Here is a 21726-nt window from a genome sequence, read left to right on the forward strand (position 1 = left end):
AACTACTAGTATAAGAAAAAAAGATGATATAGAAGAAATAATAAAAATTACTTTAAAACCTTTTAAACCAATGAGGTTTTTTTTTTACATGTACATCATACAAATTTGTTTTGCTCTTTGATTTTGATATGATAAGACAACAGGAAAAGCCTTTATAGTAGCTTTCTCCATTACTTTATCATTAGTTGGGGCGAGACAAATAGTTTTCCAGTGTAATGTTATATTAACCATATGATTGAAGAATCAATTGCATAAATACTCTTGTTTCATAATGACAATCATGAATTTTTTGAATATAAAAACCTGTTCATAAATATAAGAATCAAAGATAATGATTGATAGATCAGAAGATGATGAATTTATTATTCTTTTTTTTAAATAACAGTTTTCTTTTTGTGAATGTTGAATGATTAGTTTCAACTGAAAGACGTAATTGGAAAGTTCAGGTGAATTAATTAGGCTTTCATTCGTATGCATTTCACACATATTAAACTAACATTGTTATATTATACATTGCATTGAATGCTTATTTTGGATGTCGTCGGTCCTATGACACACCAAGCGGTGCAGCCAAATTGAATACCACGCGTTAGCGTGTCTTCACCGCTTGGTGTGCCATAGGACATCCAAAATTAAGCATTCAATGCTTTTATTTTTTTCATACTGATGTCTATTTGTATGAAATATTATATATCGCCTCTAAAATGCCATTATTCGCGCTCTTAGACTGGGATATGAAACATACATGGAACAGCCATATTAACATGTTATCTAGTTAGCTTCCACGACAAATGATATAGTGCCAGAAACTTTGTGGAGAAAAATGTTTTTTTATTAAAGAGTATCTTGACTGTTTTTCAATAGTAGATATCAAATTGGTTATGTAAGATTTAAAGTTTCATTTAATCTTACAAAAATAAATATACTCAAAACATGTTTCTGTGCTCATGGCGCATGAATTAGCAAAGTGTATTCATAGAAAATTGAACGTCGCAGATTTCAAATGCAAACATAAGGGGATAACTGAATGTAAATATAAGGAGATAATTCTTGTGTTTACTCGATATATTTGTTTTAGTGTTTCTTTCATGGGTATGAAAATGATTTCCTTTTCTGCATATTTTCCTTCACATATTGAGTTAGTGTACACTCAGTAGATGCAAGTAAAATATATTTACTATCAAAACTTCTTCATTGTTATGTTACCGTCCATCAATACAATGACGTGTTTTTTTTTTTCTTTATTTAGGAAAATAAATAATATAGAAAAAATATGTTTACAAAAAATGTTCAAATATAACGCACGCTCTGAAACAGGTAAGCACACATTCACACGATTCATTCATACATTCAACTGCCATGGTTCCTTATAGTCTCCCTCTCCATGAAGACCGAAGCTCTTGTCTGCGTACAGACTCCGGCCGTACAGACCCCGGCTGTCTTCCGGTCAGGCGTCTGCCTGGTCCAGAATGCCCTTGCCGCCTTAAAGTCCTTCCATTGAGTCGCAGTCTTCTGATGGGTTGACTCGAGCCGCTCCTGCCCTGTCCAATGGATGGTCTTAGAGAACTCAAATCAAATGAACCTCTTAAACGCTGCTGACGTATAGAGTCTCTAATTCTATTTATATCCCTGTCGGGGGATCTTGCCCTACTATCTCGGTCAGATGACCTCAAAAATTCTTGTCTGTTGTCCTGGAGTCGTTCACGCAGACGTCCGGGACCAAACGATGGTCCAGGTTGCCTTCTTTGTTCAAACCGAATCTCTCTACCCGACGGACCAAAACTGTTTCTGCCTGGAAATCCATTTGGTGGTTCAAATCTCAAATTAGGAAGACTTGATCGTAAGTTTCCAGGTGAAGAAATCTCGCCAAACTCTAAACTATTTGTGTTGCCAAATCGTTGTAGCTGATTTGTAACCCCTGGAACACCTTGGCCAAAATTAGGTGGTAGTTGTGCAGGTCTAAACATAGGTGGAACTTGGCCGAGAGCCGGGGCTCCAAACATTTGCGAAAACCCAGGAACAAACGGGTTTTGTGCAAAAGGATTTCCTCCGCCCATATTTTCAAAAGCATTTAAGGGATTGATCTGAGGTCGAGCGGCTGTGACGAATTGTTGTCCTTCTGGTCCCGATTGTTCTTCTGTTGGGTCCGGTGAAGAAGCTGTTAATGCGTTAGATGTTTGTTGTAGCTCAAATGAGTTTTCAACGGGCGCATCACGAGTTAAAGAGGAATCTAACCCTTGACTTCCCCCAAAACGTTGGGCTATAGAGCCAGGTTCTAGTCCTATTAAGGGTTGTGATCTTCTGTCAAGTCCTTGGACAACTCTTCTTGGATCGCTTTCGATAATAATATTCTCAACTCCTGAAGAAGGCTGATTGTTGTTGTTAATTGGGCTAGAGAGCCTATCTATCTCTTTGTTTACTTCAGCCAGAGCGCGCCTTAGTTCATCAGGGGAAAGATTTTCTAGTTGTCGTCTGCTTGGAGAATCCGATCTCCGCTGTATGGAAGTGTCGGATAAGCCAAAGCTAACTGCGCTGCTTGCAGTGTTTTGAAACCGGTCGACTGGAGTTGGTCGACTGCTGCTTTGTTGGAAACCCGAATTTTCTGTTGTTTTGAATGTGCTCTGGAAATCAAAATTCGTATTAGGAATATTAAGATCCGGAAACTGTGACGTTACAGAAGGTGTTCCTTGGGAAAATGCAGCTGAGAAGGGGGATGCGTTTTGGATGTGTGAGGAGCCTTCAGACGAATGTGATGCGGTTCCAACAGCCTGCGTGAAGGATTTTTCTATTGGATTCGACTGAGTGAAGGAATTCAGGTTATTGTTATCCTTTTTAGATTGAGAAAATTGACGCTGATTCAGTGACAAATCGCCGATATTTGGCAGTGGCAATTCCAATATGTTATCTTTATGTTGATCATGTGTTCCAGTAGCAAACTTTTCGAGACTGTTTTGAGAAGCAATGGGTTGGGACGAGAATGACTGTGCTTTAGAGGTTTCTCCAAGAGAATCTTTTGAGTCGAAAGATGAATGAACATTCGATAGTCTCGTTTTATCAACACCCACACTACTACCGCTCTTACTACCTCCACTACTAGACGTAGCGGTGGATGACCCACTTCCTCCAAAAGAACCAAGCAATGCTTGAAGGTTGCCTAGATCTCCATTTTCTGTAAAAAGGCCTTGAAGATTAGAATCAAGAGCAAGAGGACTTTGTGTGTTATGAGATGAGGCTGTATTTGAAAGCAACATTTCATCGAGTCCAACGCCACCATTACTATTCGTCGTTGCGGTGGAGGGCCCACTTCCTCCTAATGACAGCAAGGCGTCTAGATTACCTAGATGTTCAGTATTTCCTGCAACAAGTCCTTGGAGACTAGAATCTGCAGCAAAACTCTGTCTGAGTTCTCTTTGAATGTCATTAATAGCAGCTTGTATATCTGATTCTTTTGCACCTCCTGTTTGTGTCGAAATGTCTGCAACTGCAGACCCTAGATTTCCTGGTGGCTGTGGATCTTGGGGCGCGCCTCCTTGAAATGGGCCCAGCTCGGCTAAAAGGGCGTCAATGTTGAAGTCACCTAAGGGGTCGGTGCTCTGACTTGACACATCTAGATCACGAAAGGATTTTTTGTAAGTATAACGTACGCAAAAAAATTCTTATGCTAGTATATGAAGGGTTATAGAAGCAATAATTACTAGTATATAATAATGATAATGATAATATTAATAAAAATACTAATAATTACAATAAAAGTTAAGTCTATAGGAAAAAGTACGTCTTGATTTAAAAATAACTTTCTGAATCACGCTACAGAAAGGCGTCAGAGAATTTTGACCAAAAAGTACTTGTAAAATTTTGAACTTCATATTAAGACTTTAATTTCCGTGTAAGAAAAAATATGTTGGTGATAAATTTCATTTTATCTTATAAAACAGTGCAATATCAGTACTAAATAAATTTATTTGAGAAACAAAATCTTTAAGATCTAATGTGCGTAAATTTGGCACCTGGTGACATCATGTGATATAAAATCATTACGAAATTATGAACTTGGATTAAACCGATTACAGAGAGGGGAATCCATGGCAAGTATTATTTGTCCCTTTCTTTTTTGCTCTATTTTGTTATGTTAATTCATGGTTTTATAGAATGCAATACAACGCTTTTACCTGACTTTGTCAGTGAAATAAGTTTCTTGGTCCAATATTGATGACTTTTTATGTTGGATTAAATTCCATCCTTGTGGTATTGCTCGAATATCGAATCTATGTTGTGATTCCATTTGTTATATCTTATTTTTTCAAATATCAAATAAAATGACAAACTTTCATTTTCATAAATTGTATGTCTTTTGAAATTTTTTGTTAATTAATGTTTGAGTGGGTTTTTCCTATTTTATCAGACAAACAAAATGAAATCATGACGAAAGAACATCACGTTTAGACATAATTTGATCATTTAGATATAGGAATAAAGATTAGGATTAATTCAATCAATTTCTTCATTTAAAAAAAAATCTATTTTGATTTCAGAGTGTTTATATCAAAATGTGATACTGATTAACCAATTTTATAATTTAAATCAATGTCGGCCATATATGGATTGTAATATACAGAACTTACATTGGACGGCGAGTAGCACTGGCAGCAGGAGCTCTAATCTGGCCATCTTCTCCTACACGCTTCCTAGGCTTTGTGATAGGTGTTCAAACAAAATCCAATATTTATGCCGCCAAACACAATTCTGTCGTGTAATAAATCACAGCATAATTGGATACAAAACACTTCGCCATTCATTGTTTGATTTACTTCTAAAAATTTGCATAATCTATTTTAATAAGCAATATATATATAATTGATGATTGGGGCTTTCATCGGGCGTTTTGCTTTCGTAATACACAAACGATGAATTTATTCTTTTGTTAAGGGAACAAAAGTCACAAAAATCGACTTGTTTCGATTTGATGAATGAGTTCCATCGATTGTATCTGTAATAGTTCATTAGAACAGGTAGGGGTTACTCGCTAGTCCAACGGAACACCTGTATATAGAGGGACAGCGACACTGTTTAGTATAGAACAGTAGTCGTGCCATGCCGTGAAGATGGAGTGGTCTGTATCCCAATCAATCAACTAGATAAAGGATGACAATGTATCAAATACCACTGGAGAACGATTATTTGTTGAATTTTCTTCAAATTTCTCATTCGGGTCATTTTTTTTGGTACTACCACAATGCATTTTCCAAAAAGACTAGATATTAACATCTAGAATGTAATAATAACATGTAAAATAAGGTCATGTTTGTTGATCAAAAAATATTCCATGATGAAAGTGAGAATCAATAAACGGTAAATTAGGAAGAAAACAATGAAAAAGGGAGTAAGACCACAGGACAAAGAACTTCCGCCATACCGGGCGGGGTGATTGATCTAGTGACGTTCATTAATGAATTAATATTCCATGTTTGTAATTGATTATAATCGGTTTATCTGAATTAATTATCAGGTAACAATAAGCATGAATATATATGCACTAATAAATGATCAACATTAATGATTTGTCATCGATGACCAACAAAATTTCAGAGGGGATTCTATAACTTTCCCAATGTAGTACATGTATATATATTCAACTTGTTGTACCTACACACCTACAAAAGTGGACTTAACAACAAACTTAAAAATAAGGAATAACTGACGAGAGAGAGAGAGAGAGAGAGAGAGAGAGAGAGAGAGAGAGAGAGAGAGAGAGAGAGAGAAAGAGAGAAAGAGAGAGAGAGATATTATTTATTTGAGATAAAAACGCAGTGTTTTTTTTTCTCTATATTTCAAAGGTATAGAAATCATCCATATCATTTAATTTAATGTGCAAATTTAAAAAATACATCTTTATATTTTTATGCGTATGTAAGGCATCTCTTGATTTCAGAGACAGTGTATTCAAACTACATTGTACATTAGTGGTAGCATTGTGGGTTGTTTATGTATTTTCATTACACCATGGCGTCAAACATGTTTTCAATTCTTTGAATACAGTATTTGTAGTTGATTTGAAAGAAATTATCACTATATATTCCATGATTTATTAAGCTTACCTTTGTTTAAAGCGTCACCTCGAAAACCTGTTGCGCAGATAACAAGAACCGTCGCTTCAGTGTGTTTGCAGATGTACAGTTACATTGTACGTGTAGGTTAAAGAGTAAACTTTGATTTGATTTTTTTTTTAATTCGGGCGGTTTGGTTCTTATGATGGACGTAATCGTGCCAGTATGGGGAATTCTCGAGTTTTATCAATCACTGCGCCCTGTAGTTTTTATTAATCACTTTGTGGTAATCAATCCTTCTCCTGTCATAGTGTGCATAACCGATAATCACATTAAAATAATTGATACAATAACAAGATGGGAGAAGGGCGAATTAAACAGCAACAATGGTAACCAAATGATTTTATTTGTGTTAAAATGTCATGTCTCAAAGGAGGTTGACGTTTTCTGCAGTGATACAAAATAACACCAATGAGGTCAAAACGTTATAGTGGCGATTTCATTTAGAAAAATGTATTTATAAAATAAAAAGTATGAAATTGTATTTTTTCTAACTTTCCCCATCTAATATTCGCTGTTTCTTCGTCTAACTGTTAATAACTGCATGGATGAAATTTAAATATTTATGATATTTTAAATTTAAATTTTGTTATTTAAGTCATTTTGAATAACATTATCTAATATGGCCAATCAAATAATAGTACTAGTATTGTACAGAATATACTTGTTGCCTTACAATAGTAAAACAAATATCAGTATTTCATAAAATTAATTGAAAACAGTTCCTAGTTTTGTCATTTCGTATAACATGTAAGTCTCTCTCTCTCTCTCTCTCTCTCTCTCTCTCTCTCTCTCTCTCTCTCTCTCTCTCTCTCTCTCTCTCTCTCTCTCTTTGAAAGGGTTGAAAAATATCCATGTGTAAAATACAACTGGCTACTTGATGTAAAACATTATTTTCATTAGGATTTGGTGAAGTTTTGTATCATCCAAATGTTACAAACAAAAGACTGTTCTTGGATATTTTTAAACAAAGGCTACAAGACTGTTTACAACAAGATTGTAATGCATTTCTTTCAAAATCATCAAAATGTGTTTTGTATAGATATTTAACAAACAAGTTGTGTCTATAGTCTTATCTATTAAAAACAGTTGCAGCAAATTATACTCGGCTAATTACAAGATAAAGACTTCGTGCATATTCATTAATGAAAGAGAATGGAAGATATGCTGGTTAAATAAAATGCAAAGATTATGTATTTTTTGTAATTTGGACGTTTAAGATGAGTATCACTTTATTTTTAAATGCTCGTTGTATCATGAATATAGAAAATTATATATCTAAAAATACTATCGATGTAAACCAAATATGTTCAAACGGTTACAATCATTGTCAACTGAAGATGCTACTGAATTAAGTAATCTAGGAAAATATCTACAGAGAGCAGAAAAACGTAGAAATTCGATTGATTTGACACTAAATATAATTACAGTCATTTACAAAAATAAGAATAAAAAAAGTTAACAATCCACAACACGTGAGAAATGTGTTTCAAAATGGTATTCGGGGGGTTGGTTTGAACTTATTTTATTGTAAAAAACGGGTTTTGTTTGTTTGTTTGTAATTACAAGTACAATTTGGGATTGGGCACAAGTTCTAAAACTTTTTGTAGCCCTCTTCCTATACAATAGACATACATTTTTTTTCACATTCAAACAAAATATCGTATATGTGTATAAAAATGTAAAGGTTCAAAGTAATTTACAATGAGGTTTCAGTTAGCACATTTGGATAAAAATGTAAATACGCAATCAAAATCTTTTGGATTTTTGATAAAAATGTTAAGTAGGGAAAACAAGTGATAACTTACATTATTGCTAAGATTGTCATCTCCCCAAAGCAAATTTGAAATATATGTGTTTTAACAATAATTAAATCGTCAATGCTAAAAACATCATTGAAAAGCTTGTCTCTGGCCTCAGCATTTTTAATACATAAGAAACAAGCATTCTGAGAGTATTGCATAAGCAATACACGTCCCCTACCGGTTTGTATTATTCTATGAATGCTTCCAAGCACACAACTATTTCAGAGCTATTGTAAACGAGATGTCTGCTTTAATCAGAGATAAAAGAACAGAGGAAATTAAAACTATATAGGTGATATAGAAATTAAGAAGGAAATAGGTAAAATAATACTCTTTATTTCATCTCCTGTAATTTCGCCAAGTCTATTCTTTATTCGCTGGTAAAACTTTGTGAAAACAATGCACTGTTATGCACAATATCATTTCTAACCGTCTTCTGTACCCCGAATCAAACCAAACAGTTAAACAGCCCAACCCGACAACGAACCCGATTGTAATAATAATACAAAAAACCCTGCCGATTAAATTTACAACACAATGCTTGACACTATTTTATAGAATTTATTTGTTTGTTGGAAATGATAAAAGGAATGGTACAGGAAAAAGAATGGTACAAGTCAGGCACGTAGCATCAGGGGGGGCCAGGGGGGGCCTGGCCCCCCCACTTTTTCTCGCAGCAAGAAATTTTTTTAAATTTACATATAAAAAATGGAATTATCATGGAGTTGGCCCCCCCAGTTTTTTGGGGGTATGTAAAAAATTGATAAAAAAATAAGGAAATGAGGAGTGAAATTGAAGTTATATAGTACGCCCCCCCCCCCCCCCCCCCCCCCCGGATTAGGATTTTGAAGATTTGGGGAAAAATTAAAAGTTGTCCTTTTTTTTTTTTTTTTTGCTTGTCAAGATTTTTTGGATGAGTCTGGCCCCCCCCCCCCCCCCCACTTTCAAAAACGATGCTACGTGCCTGCAAGTAACGCACGATATTATTACTGACTACATACTGACCTCGTTTATTCAGTTACACACCGAACCCGATAACGAACCCGAACATTAAAAGATTGGAATATAAAAAAATAATTTTCTCGAAAATATGTCAATCAGACGCTACAGAAGTGTAAACTTGATCTGAAGTTTTACATTTTGAAGCTTTTCAGCAAGTTTCATATTATTCCTCAAATGCATAAAGAAAAAAAGTGTGGAAAACTGAAGTGGGACAGACAGACGGACGGACGGACGGACGGACGGACGCAGAGGAAAGCTATAGTCCCCTCCGGTGAAACCGGTAGGGGACTAAAAATAATGATATACGTCTTCAACTTTTCCACATGTACATAAAGGACTTTCAACAATTTTATTTTTGAATAATTAAGATACATTTTAGTATGCAATCACGGTGAAGCTTAGTGTGAATTATATTTTGAATCCTGTCTCCTTAAAAATGGTGCAGGTTTCATTGGCGGATCCAGAGGGGGGGTTCCGGGGGTCGGAAACCCCCCCCCCCTTTCTCTGGGACATATGAATTTTTTAAAAACGTTTAATGCCTACTTAAAGGCAATTTTTCCCATTTATAATAGAAATACTGTTATTATCTCAAATAAATGCTTTTAAAATTGCTTATTTAAAGAATTTCGTACTGCGTCCCATAATTTTGTTCTTACATGAAAAAAATTAATCGATTTTTTATCGAAATAAAGTACATTGTACTCCCCTTCAGCATCTGGTGTTTACTACACTGAGTAAACACTGAGTAAACATGTGGAAAATTAAAGCAAAAAAAAAAAATACATAAAATTAAGCAGTATCGCTAAAAACACAGATTTATAATAACATCCACAATGTATTTCTTTAAAAAAAAATTGATTATAGTTCATATACAGTTTTGAGCTGTCAAGCCATCGAGTAAAACGAGTACACGTATTCGTTTTAGTTTAGAAAGCCGATTTGAAATGTATTGCTTAGTTAATTAACTAAAGTAATTATAATAGATGAGTTTTACTTCGTTTCATACGAAAAATACAAAGAAAATTACATGACCCGCTTATGCGGGTTATGCTATTTTTCTGGAATGCTAGCTACCTTCATACCCACTAGAAACACAAAAAAGGGTTTTTTTGTTTTGTTTCCAAAAATCAGAAATTCTGTTACAAAAATACCGTGTAAAGGGTTTATATGTAAACCATTATGAAAATGCCCAACTTTTCAAAACTTTTCTAAATATGATCGCATTTGTACTAGTGCCAGATGATGTAGCGCACCCATTACAGAGGTCACATCAAGTTCCCTGGGACGACAATTGCTTTTACCATTGTATTACACACGTACCATTTATTCAGCAGATAAATTATTCCCATTCTCTTGTCATATCCTATCATTTAGACCTTTATTTAGAAAATCAAAATCGATAAATAGTTCAGAATTTAAAAACATCAAAGACATAAAAAAAAAAAAACCATTTTTATAATAGTTTGTCGTAATTAGTCTGAGTTATTTTTTGTTTCTTAGTGTTTCTTTTCTATCAAGCATAGACGCACTTTCTCATTGCTGGAGACTTGAGTTTCTTGACGTTAGATAATATGCACATCTTCCTTACCTAAACCAAAACGGCAAAACGCTCGATAATGCAGTGCAAGTACTCTGCTGTTGAAATAGATGTAATAGTGATGAGATAAATGTTTATTAAATACAGTTGTATACGCACGGAAAACGTTCAAAAAGTCCTTGTTAATTGACAAATGATGAATTATGCACATATTGGTTTTCATCAAATGGACCCCCCCCCCTTTTTCAAATTGCTGGATCCGCCTCCGGGTTTGTGCCTGAAATATTATCGTCACTCAGAGAGGATATTATGGGTGAAGGTCTTGAGTGAATCTAATTTTCAGAGGTTGAGAAATTCATATATAACAGTTGGAACCTATGATGATTTGCATACTTGTAATCAGCAGTCTCCATGCGTATTAAACAGCTGTTATAATTCATAGCTCGCCTGCAAGTTTGACCTTGGATCGACCTTGGATTAACATCAAATAACAATAATTTTTGGCCGTTTTCATTATTAATCGGAAACGGGTTATCTTTCTTTGATTTTCTGAAATCATCCATATCGCTAACAATCGAAGTAAACTATTAGTAAACTAATTACACCCATTTATGACAAATCCAAATGTCTTGGTTATTTGTAACTAAACGGTTGCTGTTTAAATTGTGTTCCCCCCCCCCCCCTTTTTTTTTGGGGGGGGGGGGGGGGGGCTTTTTTGGTGGCGTTCTTTCCAGAACGGTATAACCACGAACCCGGGCTGACTATAATTATCGGCCGCGGAAGCGGCCGATCTATTTGTGGTTGTGTTAGAATGTGCACATGGGGAGATGAGACGTTATTATTCCTACTTCTAAAGAAATATTTTATTTGATTACAATTGTAAAATTCCGATTTATATTATTTTTAAAAATTGTTTTTTATTGAGCTTTACTTGATTTCTAAAAAAATATTCTCTTACTTACTTTTATTGTATATAAATTTGTAAATTTATTTAAGCTTTTAAATATAAACAATGAATGCTTTAAAGGAGAGGAGTGTATAAGATATAAAAGCAACTCGTTATGAATACGAGATTCGGATAGTACTTATTATGATTGTTTTACAAAGAGTTAAGTCAATATTTAATTTTGTTATACTTTCATGTTAAATACTGAAATCTGATTGGTTAAGACGCAGTTAATAATATTTACTATTACCCTCAGCGTTAGCAACGCACTTGGCAACGGGTAACATTAAAAAATGTTACATGCGCGAAAATTATGCGCGTACGGTTCGCTGTAGAATTCACGTTATTCCTATATAAAAGCAGTAAAATTTTCTTAAAAATTTTAAAAAAGACATTCAGTATAACAAAATAAATAGTGCCTGTTTGGGAGGATAACAGTTGAAATTGACACCCCTCGAAAACCATTGTCAACCTCCGCTTCGCGTCGGTTGACAATGGTTTTCTCGGGGTGTCAATTTCAACTGTTACCCTCCCAAACAGGCACTATTTATATAATGTTTCATGAAATTCCATGAAATAATTGTTATGAGATGTTCAGTGCCTGTTTGTTTAAGTATGTTTTTTATTATTATATATACAATGAGTGCACAAGGTTTTCTATAGCACAGAATATTTTTTTTCTTCTCTAAGTTTTACATTCCACAACATTATTCAAATTGTTTTCACATAAAATTATCTTTTAGTTTTATTTTTTTCAGTGTGTGATTAACTTTGAATCTAATTAATTTCCTTGCTTGAAACCCTGAAAGGTTGATATGCCTGTTGATTTTTTTTTTCTTCATGTGAACTTTTCATTATAACATGTATAATGCAGTTGAATTTTTATCACTCATTTCATCAGTGTATCATTATGCATTGTTGCAAGTTTATTTTTCATGCCTGAAAGTAATTCCATAAGTGTGCAGTTTAACATTCATTTTAAGATAGACATGAGATGTGTTCAATCCTATGCAAATACTTGGTATTCTTCAAATTTTGTAAATCAAGTGCTTTGTTTTAATTGTCAAAGGTCATTGGCATATACATTATTTTAAATTTTGGGTATATAATTTTACATACTCATTTTTATTTTTTCTCATCCGAAAACAAATATTTTGATATAAATGAAACTTTCTTATTCTTTCAGTTAAATTTTCATATCCATGAATTAAGATGACTATATTCACTCTCAATTTCACATGTCCAAATAAGAAAATTAAATCATCACTTTATACACTTAATTATTGCCAAAAATGCATATATTTCCTTCTTCTTTAACAGAGTAAATTATGGAAAAAAGTGCATATAAAAATCACAAAGTTTAATAAAAGCAAACGATTTCAAATGCTTACATTTAAATGACATTTTAATTTATTTTTTTTCAAAAATATGTCCACACATTGCGTACATTGGGAGGATGTCAAAAGTTATTGCCCTTTCCTCAAGCTTTGAATTAAAAAAATGCATCGGTTGAGAATTAGGACAATATTTTTTTTTCTTTCATTCTTATGAAAATAGACAAGCACTTTTTTCATTTTACAAGTTTTGTTTATTGTTTACAAATGTGTAATTTCAGTTTCATTATAGCACTACTTTTGATGTACATTTCAAATGGAGGTTACAATGCTATAAATATTTTTGTTTATTGCATTTTGCTAAAAATGACAATGCTTCATGATATTCAATATTAGTAAGGTTGTATTACTTCATTAAAACGTACTGCAATTTGCCTCCTTAAAAAGTTTGCGGCCGATTTGATGGTTTGCATCAATATTTATCTTGTTAACATTGTGGCAGAGGTGAAGGGCATCACGCCTCAGGCACATACATGTACCTTAGATCGCCATCGGACAACTTAGATTTAAAATATACAAATACAAATACTTATGCTCTCGTGGTTTTAGATTACATATATGTTTATTTCACTGACAACTTGGTAGTTGTATATTAATGAATTTGTGAACCATGAAAAGGTTGTGTTGACATCTCTACTGTACATAAGAAATCTAGCCTATTTGAAGAAATGATGTACACAGAAAACAGGGAACTTGCTTCAGAAGGAAAGGGGGGGGGGGGTCAACCACCTCTACCATTTTTTATTTTCAAAACAGGCTTTTATACATGATTTATACATGATAGAAAGCACAGTTTGGACAGTATTTATATTAAAGTGAAAATTATCATAATGTTTATCTCAACATGCGGTGGATATCACTCATGGGATAAATTTTTGATAACTAAACAATTCGCAGCTTTAGGGTATGATTGACGTAGAATGAAAAAGTAACAGTATAATTCAGATGAAAAGTGTAGAGTTATAAATGTGAAGCATTTAATGTAAGAAAATTGAATACTTGTCAGTAAATCTTCAAGGAACTTGTTTCCAGTGCGTATGGTTGTTAATGTTTAACAATAGATAATGTGTTATGCGGCTTACAATTAAAATGTTTACAAAAGATTGAGTTTAAAAAAAATAGATTGAAAACATGTGATAAAAAGAATATCTCATTATTTGCAATGGTACATTGTATATGATTTTTATCCAACTTGTTGTGTGTTTTCTATCCCTTCGTCAAGGCTCGAAGATAGAAAACACACAACTCGTTAAATAAAAATAATATACCATCGCAAAACATGAGTGATCCTACATAAGTTTGGAAAAGAGATACGACACACTTTATCGTCCTCACCGTTTTAAAATAAAAAGAGTGGACATTTAATACAATAAATAAAGCAAAAAATGAAGATATTTTCAATTGCAACAATAAACTGCACACGGAAGAAAGAGTTAAAAGCCAAAAAAGTTTTTATTTTTTTTGAGTCAACTGCGACGAAAAGGATTTAGGCCACAAAATATTGATTTCAGTTTAGATTTTCACTTCTACGGAAGCTCATTGAGGCCAACTTACATGTAGCAGAAAAAATATTTTTTTTTTTGCGATTAAACGCAATAACTATTATTGCGTTTAATCGCAATCCTTTGCGTTTCATTCCTGCCCGCTCCTCTATATATTCGGCCAGTTGCTTTCAATTCTTAAATAATAGGTTAAGAAAAACAGAGAGGGAAAAATCAGCCATAGTATATTCTAATCAAAGTACTGAAGTACTGACGGGAGTTGATTTTATCAATTATCATTTATTCAAAATCAAAGATATGTGATTTTTCATGGCAAGAAGTATCAGTAATCAAAATATTTCTGAGGAATTGTATGGATCCAGGCAAGATTGAACTCTTGTCTTGTTCAACCAAACGCTCGGCTGTCTCCGTTTTTCTCCGACAATAAGAAAGACTCTGTTTTGTCGCATATTAACGGAGACAGCCAAGCGTCTGGTTGAACGAGACTACATTGAACTCTAGCGTAGGAATACAGACGACTTTAAAAAATACCTCAACTGTTTGTACAATTTAATTTCTTACTATTTTCATGGTATTAATAAATAGGTTTTCTGGAAAAACAATGCTCCGGAATACATAGCATCGAATTTATCGATTATTTTCAAGAACTAAGTGTCGTCAGCGGTATTGATTTGTGCTTAGGTCCAAACACTGTTTCACTTTCGCTTTGCCCGAGTAAGTGCATAGGAGAGTTGATTAAAATCAACTCCCAAAAATGTGTACAAAATATACAAAGCTCATCAATGTGCAAAGTGTCATTCCTCGCGCCTGCGCGGGATATCATCCAGTACTAGTATATTTAATGCTGCATCATCAAGCAAACACATACATGTACGCTACACCATAGATAAGTTTGATAAAGTCGAATGAGGTAAACCAATGCTATTTTTTGCTTATAGAATTTTCTTATTTTTTTTTCGTAATTTTGTTTTTTAAGTACAAATGAAAATAATTTCTTTTTCAAGAATTATATGCTAAAAGCATAGTTAATCAATTTACTTAATCAAAGCTATATAGAAAAATATCGTGAAATTAATTCCTTGTATGAGACAATAAGCATTAAATCATTTTTTTTGGAAAGATGTGGTCTCATAACTGCAACGGCGTGTGCATACAAACTGAATAATGCACACATGTATGTACACATTTATAGTATTCATACGCACCTGATTTGGTGATTGGGTCTTCTGTTTTATCACTCATACAGTCAATGCAATTTAATAGTAGAGGGAAAGAAAGAAAATGTAAATATAATACAAACAGCTGCATTTTAATTTCAAAAAGTCAAGTTTATTTTGATCCAATTTTTCGACCCTGAACACGGTTAAATTGATGCTTTTTCGTAAACAAATTAAATGAATAAAGATTGAGTCTGTCTCGATGAATAATAAGGAGGGTCTGAAATCAACGGGGATGTGAGTAAGTCGACATCGCAAGATGATATGCCTTTGTAAACTGTTACACATTTTGATAACAGTAATCACAATTAAAATGCTGTCAAAACACTGGGGTTTTTTTTGGCAATACTAAACCGTATTGACCACTAGAAATCATATCTCCATTTGGCCAGTTGTTATTACAGCCTGTGTCGTGCGTTAGACGTGACGTCATCATCTCTTCAGTCATAAATGTCTTTTGTCATGTTTAATGACCCCTTTTGGCCATATATATTAGCGGGCATTGGTCGGTTTGTCAGAAAAAAAATCAGACATTTGACAAAGGAACGGTCTGTTATACTTGCACACCAACAAAAGGATTAACAATGAAAAACTCACGGTAAGAGAATTGATCTGTGAGGATTTAAAAAAAATATTGTATCGGTAGAAATTCCTGTAATAAAGTTTAGATGCGATGAAATTCTCTTTGTTTTGGAGATTAAATGTGAACCGATCAAGATAAAGTTTTGGTTTTGCCAGATATCATAATAAATTTTTCTTTACGACCAGTTACTTTTTTTTTAATCTAAAGTTGTGTTGTACACAACCAAAGTGCCTCGTATTTTCAATTTTTTTTCTTCAATAAAACGCTTCATTCAATTGTTTATTTAACTTTTTTCCATTAGAGGTAACACAATTGAATGCAATGTCTACCAGACCGTTTTGCAAATTTTTGAAAATGCTAAAAATTCAAAGGTCTATAAATATATTTTATACACATAGTACATAGTTTTACATGTCTCCCTAAACAGCATCTCATTATTTATGTAGCCGCCAGGTGTCGCTTTGTACAGTCATGGTATCCTTGGTTAATCTTGCTGTGACGATGAATGGTAAGCTGCTTTATCTGATATTAATTTGTTATCAGTGTGTCATGTTTTTTTTTTCGTAAAAAAGTTACAACACATAATCAATCTTGTTCAGAAAAGTAAACAAGGATAAGTTTTGTTCAGTTACACAATAATACAAAGCTCATGTGTCTTAAAAAGAAAGAATCCCTTGATTTTGTCCCCCGATCATAATCATCATCATCATTATTTTCAGTCATGAAAGTATTATTTACACACATGAAGTGCAAAAAGGATTTTGTTGGATTACCCGAAAGTCTTTTGAAAACTTTTTTCACATTTTTATTGACAGACAAAAAGAACACTAATTTCTCACAGACTCTTAATATCTTTGAAAAAAAAATCAATTCAGGTCATATAAGGGACTGTCTCAAAACATCTATAATTGTGTGATTTTTTGTCAAATGACAATGAAATGGTTATATTCGCCCTATATACGCCTGTATATACACCATTTCAACCCGTTGAAAAAAAATGTGAGATTTTTTTCGTTTGAGGAACCAATTGCAAATCAATTTCTACTCGGTAATTGTAATGAATGTAAATCCGGAAAGTTTTCAATTCGAATACCTTTACAGGTATGTTCAGTCGTGCGCTTCAATAGATTCTTATATAGTTGCATGTTAAAGCCAGTTTAGGACGACACGTAGAGCTGAAAACACGTTTAAAATTTGAATAAGTTTTAGTTTTATGACTCCAACTTATAACTTCATGTTGATATTTAATAGTATATGTATCAGTATTTACATTAAAGCTGCTGCGTGTCGTTGCTAGAATAGTCCATTTAATGTGTTGTTGTTTTATTACTGATCACGTATCAGAAATGAATGGGGTTTAAAGGAGAAAATATAAAATCACACAATATAGATATCCATCCATCTCCTCTCTCTCTCTCTCTCTCTCTCTCTCTCTCTCTCTCTCTCTCTCTCTCTCTCTCTACGTCGTGTATAATCATTCCATAAAACATGCGTCGCACATACTCAAACCTGCCTAAACATGGGGAGTCGGGGACAAAACCATTTAAATATTTAAATTTCCTTCAGTTCATGTGAAATAAATACAATGTTTGACAACGTCTTTTTAAAAAGAAATACTTTCTTACACTATTACTTTAATCTTATGATAAATTGAAATGGGAAATACATACAAATTACATGTCAAGTTAAATAAACTATGTATACATTGAATGATTGCAGGCGTAGAAGCTCAGTTCAACCCTGTAGGAGTTAGAGATCCATGGGGACCTCGATCATTCCGAGGGCAGTTTCCTTCACCTTTTTCTGGCCGAATGCAAGAGTTAACGGCGAGGGGGTCGGGAAGGAGCCCTCCGATCAGACAGCCGAACACCTGGGGGTCGGGAAGGAGCCCTCCCATCAGGCAGCCGAACACCTGGGGGTCGGGAAGGAGCCCTCCCATCAGACAGCCAAACACCTGGAACCAATCTCCCATAGGACCGGGGCAGTTTCCGAGACCAGGAGTTAACCCAATGAACCATAATATCGTACCACCGGCTAGTTCTAACTTAAATCCAGAAAATGGGCCTGTTCCAAATCAGGCTTCGGGAATCAGTGCTATTACATCTATCTTTTTGAACAATACATCTGTTTTAAACTCTGGGACAGGGAATGGCCTCTCTCCAGCAAGCATTCTTAGTCAAGTACAGAATCTTCCATTCGGAAGTCAAAACCCGGCGGGATCTTCTAACGGCCTGTCTCAAATTCTAAATTTTGGCAAAACACTTCTAGAAAATGCTCTACGTGAAAGGACACCTACTAATGCAGATACCTCATCAGGTAACCCTGACGTTAAGCTGAATGAAAATCAGTCGCCACAAGAAACGATTCACTCAATTGCCACTCCAAATATCAAAGCTCCAGAGATTGGTTCTACTTTTGAAAAAAAAGAACCAGCAGAAAGTAGAAGTGCACCGATAAAAAGCCCTACCAATCAAGTACTAGTATCTCCAAAAGTAATAAGTGAACCAGTAAATCCAAGCGAAGTGAAAACTGTTAAAGATTCCGTGAAACCGTTAGTCTCTGGATCTACTGATAACACAGATCTATTAAAACCGACAGGTCCTAAACTCAAACCAATCACTGGACGTGGCAATTCCATTGAAGCTATCCCGTTAGATACAACACAACATACAGGTAATGCCAATGTTTGGCCAGATGGGCAACTAACAGACGTAATCCGTCCTGGAGATGGACTTCATACCATAAACCCAATCACCGGACTGCCCGAGTTTCCTCATTCTAAACCCATTTCTGTTGTAGCACCAAAAGAAGTCGTAGATAAAGGGCATTTTCATGTTGACGGAACGTTTCATGATTTTCCTGTTGAGCTGCACGGTAGGGATAGAAGTAACTCGGGAAACAGCCTATCTGTTCTTGATCCCGTTACCGGAGAGATAGCTGTTTTCCCCGATATAGGCATCAACAGCGATTCAAGCCATAAAACCGGAGACCCAACAGAAATCCGCGCAGCATGGTTGATGGCAAGAAAAAGAGCACAAAGACTTCGGGAGCAGAATCGCCGACTGCGAGAGTTATTACGTCAGCATATGAACGAGGTACACCCAAGTGAGATAGTTCCAATCGGTGACATCAGTGGCCTCAAACCTGGTGACGTCATTCCAATTGACGTGATACCATCTTTTCCTGATTACATTCCTTCGGCCACAGCATCTCCAACTGTAAAGATTCCTAGCGATCTCGGATTTCCAGAACCGGAACCGGTCATTCCGGGTAATCCAATAGATTCTGTCCAACCAGAGCCGGGTGATGCCATTCCTTTCAACGATGTCATACCTGAATATATTCCTTCGGCCACAGCTTCACCTATAAAAGTACCTAATATTAGAGAAAAGCGTCCATTGCAACCCGGTGACGTCATACCATTAGATGACGTAGTACCGGGGTACATTCCGTCTGCCACGGCCGCACCTGAGTTTATTTTCCCAATTAAGGACAAAGATACTAAACATAATGGAGCACATCCGGAGGTTCCAGTAAAACCGAAACTCCCAGACACATTTCTTTTGCCGGCTACCCCTGCCCCAGTGATCAGAGTTCCGCCAACCACCAGACGTCCCCTTCCACCCCCGCCCCCTCCCCGTCGCCCGCCCCCACCACCCCCGCAAAAGAAGAATAATTTGTTAGCAAATCTAGGAATTGGTTTTGCCATTGGAAGTTTGTTGTTTGGAAAGTAGCCCGGTAACAGCAAAACGGCAGCATGTTTAGGGGGTGGGGTTCAATGGGCGAGTTGATATTATGTAACGTATGATTTACTGTATGATTAATTAAAGATCCGTTCTTCTATGTAAGACGTTAAAACATTTATATGGCAATTTATACTAAGGACTTGTTTGATGAATCGAATGTTTTGGATTTAGCCAGCATACATACCAGCATACAATACGTTTGTCGTTATAAACACGTTGGTGAAGATGTGTTCTCATCCAGGACCAACTGACATTCATCTTTTCGTCGGTCGATTTTTTCCCTATTTACAGGACCATAGAGTTTAAAGAGGGGAATTTTGAATCTTGTTATAACTTTGCAAAAAAGAAAAATAATATTGTTTAAATCATAAATCGTACATAAGCGGGCTTGATAATCGTAGCCATTTTTAGTATATCAAAGAAGAGCTTTTTACAGAGATAGAGGAACATATTCAAATTTTATCGCTTAAATATCACAGTTTTTTCTTACTAAAAGTATAAATATTAGCTGAAAAATGTGTCTATAATTTTTTTTTAACAAATCTGATAGGTACAACCAAGTTAAGCCATGCGCGGATCTAGAGGGGGTGGTCCCGACACCCCCCCCACCCCCCGGAAAATGAAAAATTATGAAATTTACAAAGTAAAATTATCGCATATATGCCTCGTACCCCTCCCCCCCCCCTCCGGGAAAATATTCTGGATCCGCGCATGTAAAGTGACTGAGTAAACGAGGTTAGACATATTCATAGTTGTGAAACTTTACATGTTATTTTATTACTTTATATATTACGAAATCCATTTATGTGATATTATTTTGTCTGTGTGTTTTTATATTTATATATAAAACATATTGTTGTATACATGTACATGTATTCTTAATCATATTGTGCGACATTAAACCAATAAAGCATCGACAATGCGACAATAAATGCTATGTGGACATATATATTTGTTTATTCACCAATCAAGGGACATCGGGGACATAAAACAATAAAACAACAAGGTTATAACAAATAACGGATGAAATACATAAATATTGTATTGCAGGCACGTAGCATCGATTTTGAAAGTGGGGGCCAGACTCATCCAAAAAAGCTTGAGAAGCCAAAAAAAATAGAGAAAAGGGCATTTTCCAAAATCTTCAAAATCCTAATCCGTGGTGGTGGGGGTGGTGGTGGGGAGAGGGGGGCGATAGGTGGCTGGCATAGTATAATAGTATATCTATAACTTCACTTTCTCTCATTCCCCATTCAAATTTTATACATAAATGTACTCCCAAAAGAGTGGGGGAGGGGGGGGGGGTGTCAACTCCATGTTATTTAATTTTTACTACTGTAGACGTATTGAATAATTTTTGAAAATTATTTGCTGCGAGAAAAAGAGGGGGGGGGGGGCAGCCCCCCTGCCCCCCTCCCCCCCCCCGTCCCCGATGCTACGTGCCTGTATTGTTATTAGTAAGCACAGTAAGTTACAAGGGGAGGTACTTCTGACATAACACATACCAAGTTATCAAACACAAGAACATATGCATGTGCATACATTTTTTTGGCAAATACAACAGCTTTAAATGCACAACCCCTCAAAGCAATACATAAGTATTGATACAGACACATTATATACAGCCCCAACATTTATTTGTATTCCATATACAGTTGTATGTAGACATATTTCATAATTATATGTATATTTGTGGTATATTTTCAAGGTAGGACAGTGAGTGGAAGTGTAGAATTTTATATAAAGGGGTGAAAACTGTGTTTTGTTGGCCTGACCACATAGGGCACCTAGGGACAATACCTATTTCAGCATATGGCTATGCAGTTTGTCGGAACCATATCTGTGTGATCTTGCACTCAGGCCAGCTTTAAGGAGCAAAAGTTGTTGACG

At 35.1% G+C, this 21726-nt stretch overlaps 2 protein-coding genes across 2 annotated transcripts; one reads left to right on the forward strand and one right to left on the reverse strand.

Annotated features, from left to right (window-relative positions):
• Window positions 1-345: 345 nt before the first annotated feature.
• Window positions 346-4706, reverse strand: LOC128181618 (uncharacterized). Its single transcript, XM_052850087.1, has 2 exons — window positions 4623-4706; window positions 346-3607 (listed from the first exon to the last, which is right to left on the reverse strand). The coding sequence occupies exons 1-2, from the start codon at window positions 4666-4668 to the stop codon at window positions 1368-1370; spliced, it is 2286 nt and encodes a 761-aa protein (XP_052706047.1). The 5' UTR covers window positions 4669-4706; the 3' UTR covers window positions 346-1367.
• Window positions 4707-15946: 11240 nt separating this feature from the next.
• LOC128181619 (uncharacterized) lies at window positions 15947-20801 on the forward strand. The gene is made up of 3 exons (XM_052850088.1): window positions 15947-16105; window positions 16537-16598; window positions 17810-20801. Exons 1-3 carry the CDS (start codon window positions 16092-16094, stop codon window positions 19822-19824), a joined length of 2091 nt encoding a protein of 696 aa, XP_052706048.1. The 5' UTR covers window positions 15947-16091; the 3' UTR covers window positions 19825-20801.
• The last annotated feature ends 925 nt before the right edge of the window (window positions 20802-21726 follow it).

Source organism: Crassostrea angulata, chromosome 4 (assembly GCF_025612915.1).
Source record: "Crassostrea angulata isolate pt1a10 chromosome 4, ASM2561291v2, whole genome shotgun sequence".
Lineage (NCBI taxonomy): Eukaryota > Metazoa > Mollusca > Bivalvia > Ostreida > Ostreidae > Magallana > Magallana angulata.

Coding starts and splice junctions, on each gene's coding strand:
- LOC128181618 (XM_052850087.1), bottom strand. CDS start 4,668: ATGGCCAGATTAGAGCTCCTGCTGCCAGTGCTACTCGCCGTCCAAT. Junction 3,608..4,622: donor AGTGCTACTCGCCGTCCAAT/GTAAGTTCTGTA, acceptor TTCGTGATCTAG/ATGTGTCAAGTCAGAGCACC.
- LOC128181619 (XM_052850088.1), top strand. Junction 16,599..17,809: donor TCTTGCTGTGACGATGAATG/GTAAGCTGCTTT, acceptor GAATGATTGCAG/GCGTAGAAGCTCAGTTCAAC.